This window comes from Penaeus monodon, chromosome 33 (assembly GCF_015228065.2).
Source record: "Penaeus monodon isolate SGIC_2016 chromosome 33, NSTDA_Pmon_1, whole genome shotgun sequence".
NCBI lineage: Eukaryota > Metazoa > Arthropoda > Malacostraca > Decapoda > Penaeidae > Penaeus > Penaeus monodon.
The window spans coordinates 13,086,631-13,086,882 of record NC_051418.1 but is presented as its reverse complement, the minus strand read 5'-3'; the positions used below and the strand labels follow the sequence as shown (position 1 = coordinate 13,086,882).

Here is a 252-nt window from a genome sequence, read left to right as displayed (position 1 = left end):
ATAACTGCAGGAGAGAATTAGGCGAGGTTAGCGGGGGCGAGAGGGAGGGGCGAGAGGGGGGAGGGAAGAGGGGCGAGAGGGGGGAGGGGAGAGAGGGGAGGGGGACAGGAGGGAGGGGGAGGGGAGGAGAGAGGGGGGGGGGGGAGGGAGGAGGGGGGGAGGGGGCTATCATGTTACCAGGTGTTCAGTTTGGTGAGATAACAAGAAGGGGAGACGGGCTCGGGAGGGAGTGTGGCTTAAAGTAATGTGGTT

The 252-nt window shown here is 63.9% G+C and overlaps 1 protein-coding gene across 1 annotated transcript in view; it reads left to right on the top strand.

Annotated features, from left to right (window-relative positions):
• Positions 1 to 170: 170 nt before the first annotated feature.
• LOC119594255 (protein lava lamp-like) overlaps positions 171 to 252 on the top strand; it is a gene marked incomplete at its 3' end in the record, with an annotated part of 60,861 nt that continues 60,779 nt past the window's right edge. Inside the window, 1 exon segment of the mRNA XM_037943324.1 lies at positions 171 to 192. Coding sequence (XP_037799252.1) covers positions 171 to 192 — 22 coding nt within the window.